The 2,500-nt window shown below is 48.2% G+C and overlaps 1 protein-coding gene across 1 annotated transcript in view; it reads right to left on the bottom strand.

Moving 5' to 3' along the window:
• The window catches only part of cnnm2b (cyclin and CBS domain divalent metal cation transport mediator 2b), a gene marked incomplete at both ends in the record, with an annotated part of 18,361 nt that overhangs the window by 5,403 nt on the left and 10,458 nt on the right, over positions 1 to 2,500 (bottom strand). The window contains 2 exons of the mRNA XM_079730418.1: positions 110 to 172; positions 1,327 to 1,451. Coding sequence (XP_079586544.1) covers positions 110 to 172; positions 1,327 to 1,451 — 188 coding nt within the window. The remainder of the gene's footprint in view (positions 1 to 109; positions 173 to 1,326; positions 1,452 to 2,500) is intronic.

Raw genomic sequence — 2,500 nt, 5'->3', positions numbered from 1 at the left:
GGGGCAGGGTGGAGGTCAGGGTGGAGGTCAGGGTGGAGGTCAGGGTGGAGGTCAGGGTGGAGGTTAGGGTGGAGGCGGCGGAGGAGAGAGCAGTGAGGACATACTGTACCTGGAGATCCTGCTAAGGACTCAGCGCGACTGACCACAAAGGTACGGGACAACGAGAGAGGGACTGAAGACAGACAGGGAGGGACAGACAGACAGATGGACAGATATAGATAGACAGAGAGAAAGACATTTATATATAGATATAGATAGACATAAATATATAGATAAAGGTAGATAGAGAGAGAGAGAGAGAGAGAGAGAGAGAGAGAGAGAGAGAGAGAGAGAGTGTGAGATAGATAGAGAGAGAGAGAGAGAGAGAGAGAGAGAGAGAGAGCGAGAGAGAGAGAGAGATAGATAGATAGATAGAGAGATAGAGAGATAGAGAGATAGAGAGATAGATAGATAGATAGATAGATAGATAGATAGATAGATAGATAGAGATGGATTGATTGAGGGAAAAAGAAGAAAGAGAGAGAGAAAGATACAGAGACAGAAAGAAAGGAAGCAGAAAAATCTGTCACTATGAGCTCACAGCTGAACAATATTAAACATTGACTACTGATCACATCCCAGCTCTCTCCATACCAGACATCAAGGAGGAGACGGAAAGCACCAGCCGAGGACCAACCTGTTTCCGGCCAGCAGATGTCTCCTGTTCCAACCAAGCTTTATTTTATGAATGAGCCAAGAAGGCTGAGAATGAATGAATAGAGAGTGAATCACTTCTATCACTATGAAGATCTCTCTCGCTCTCTCTATCCACATCTCCCCTCTCTCTCTCGGTCACACTCTCTCTCTCTCCCCCCCTCTCTCTCTCTCCCGCTCCCCCCCCTCTCTCTGTCTCTCTCTCTCTCCCCCCCTCTCTCCCTCACTCCCTCCCCCCTCTCTCTCTCCCCCCTCTCTCTCTCTCCTGCTCCCCCCCTCTCTCTGTCTCTCTCTTTCTCTCACTCACTCCCCCCCTCTCTCCCCCCCTCTCTCTGTCCCCCACTCTCTCTCCTCTCTCTATCCCTCTCCCTCCCTCCCTCCCCTCTCTCTCTCTCTCTCTCTCTCTCTCCCCCCCCTCTCTCTCCCTCTTTCCCTCCCCCCTCTCCCTCCCCCCCCTCTCTCTCCCCCCCTCGCTCTCTCTCTCCCCTCTCCCCCCCCCTCTCTCTCTCTCCCTCTCAGGACCATCAGGACTGACGATGGTTTTATTAAATAAAGGAGTTAACAGATCTGAGTGTGATGATGATGATGATGATGATGAGGAGGAGGAGGAGGAGGAGGAGGAGGAGGAGTTACCTGGTGAGGCGGTCAGAGCCATCATCCCGTAGGACGAGAAGGCGCCCGCTTCAAACTTCATGCCCTCCTTCCCGGCCTCCACCTCCACCTTCCCCTGTCGGGACAGCGGCGAGCTCATCAGCCACCTTGATCCATGCACAGCTTTTACATTCAGGGCCTTTTGCACATGCTTTGTTGTTTTTTTGTAAGTTGCTTTTATTCAAAGTGACCTACATAAGTACAATTATCAGAAGACAGAGAAACAACAATATACTGCTGTCGGTAGAGTTAGGAAGTTAATAAAACCATGTGCCAAGCACTAACGATAAAAAGGGTTAACCCATTCCCTGTATACGAGAAAGATAGCTAGGATAAGTACTAGCACTGATGACGTACGACATACAATGAGTGCGTACATTAAGTGCCATATCATCTGTTACCATGGCGATATTTTCATAGGCCTCATAGTTCATTATTTCATACATACATTTGTTAATAATAAATAAAATTGCACGCCAGATTTCATCACTCACTATGCACTGTTGGGTTTATTAGAAGATCACTACTAAGGACACAGATAAAACAGTCCTGTTTATATAGTCCTAATATAATATCATAGAATTGTAATAATACAGAAATGTTCAGTACAGATCCAGAGAGAAGGGTGAGAGAAGGAGTGAGAGAAGGGTGAGAGAAGGAGTGAGAGAAGGGTGAGAGAAGGAGAATGGGAAGGAGTGGGAGAAGGGTGAGAGAAGGAGAGTGGGAAGGAGTGAGAGAAGAGTGGGAAGGAGTGAGAGAAGAGTGGGAAGGAGTGAGAGAAGGGTGAGAGAAGGAGAGTGGGAAGGAGTGAGAGAAGGGTGAGAGAAGAGTGAGAGAAGGGTGAGAGAAGGAGAGTGGGAAGGAGTGAGAGAAGGAGTGAGAGAAGAGTGAGAGAAGGGTGAGAGAAGGAGTCTGAGAGCCCACTGACCTTGAGGATGAGGACGAAGGAAGATAGAGTGAGAAGAGTGAGAAGGAGTGAGATCCCACTCACATGGAGTATGAGGATAAAGGAAGAGAGTGAGGGAATTTATTAGAGAAAGAGTGAGATAAGGAGTGAGAGCCCACTGACCAATCGGATGAGGACGATGGAAGAGAGAGCGGGATAAGGAGTGAGATAAGGAGTGAGATAATGAGTGAGAGACCACTAACATGGATG

The sequence above is a fragment of the Pollachius pollachius genome (genome assembly GCF_949987615.1).
Source record: "Pollachius pollachius genome assembly, chromosome: 2".
Classification (NCBI taxonomy): Eukaryota; Metazoa; Chordata; class Actinopteri; order Gadiformes; family Gadidae; genus Pollachius; species Pollachius pollachius.
This window is presented reverse-complemented; position numbering and strand designations above follow the sequence as displayed.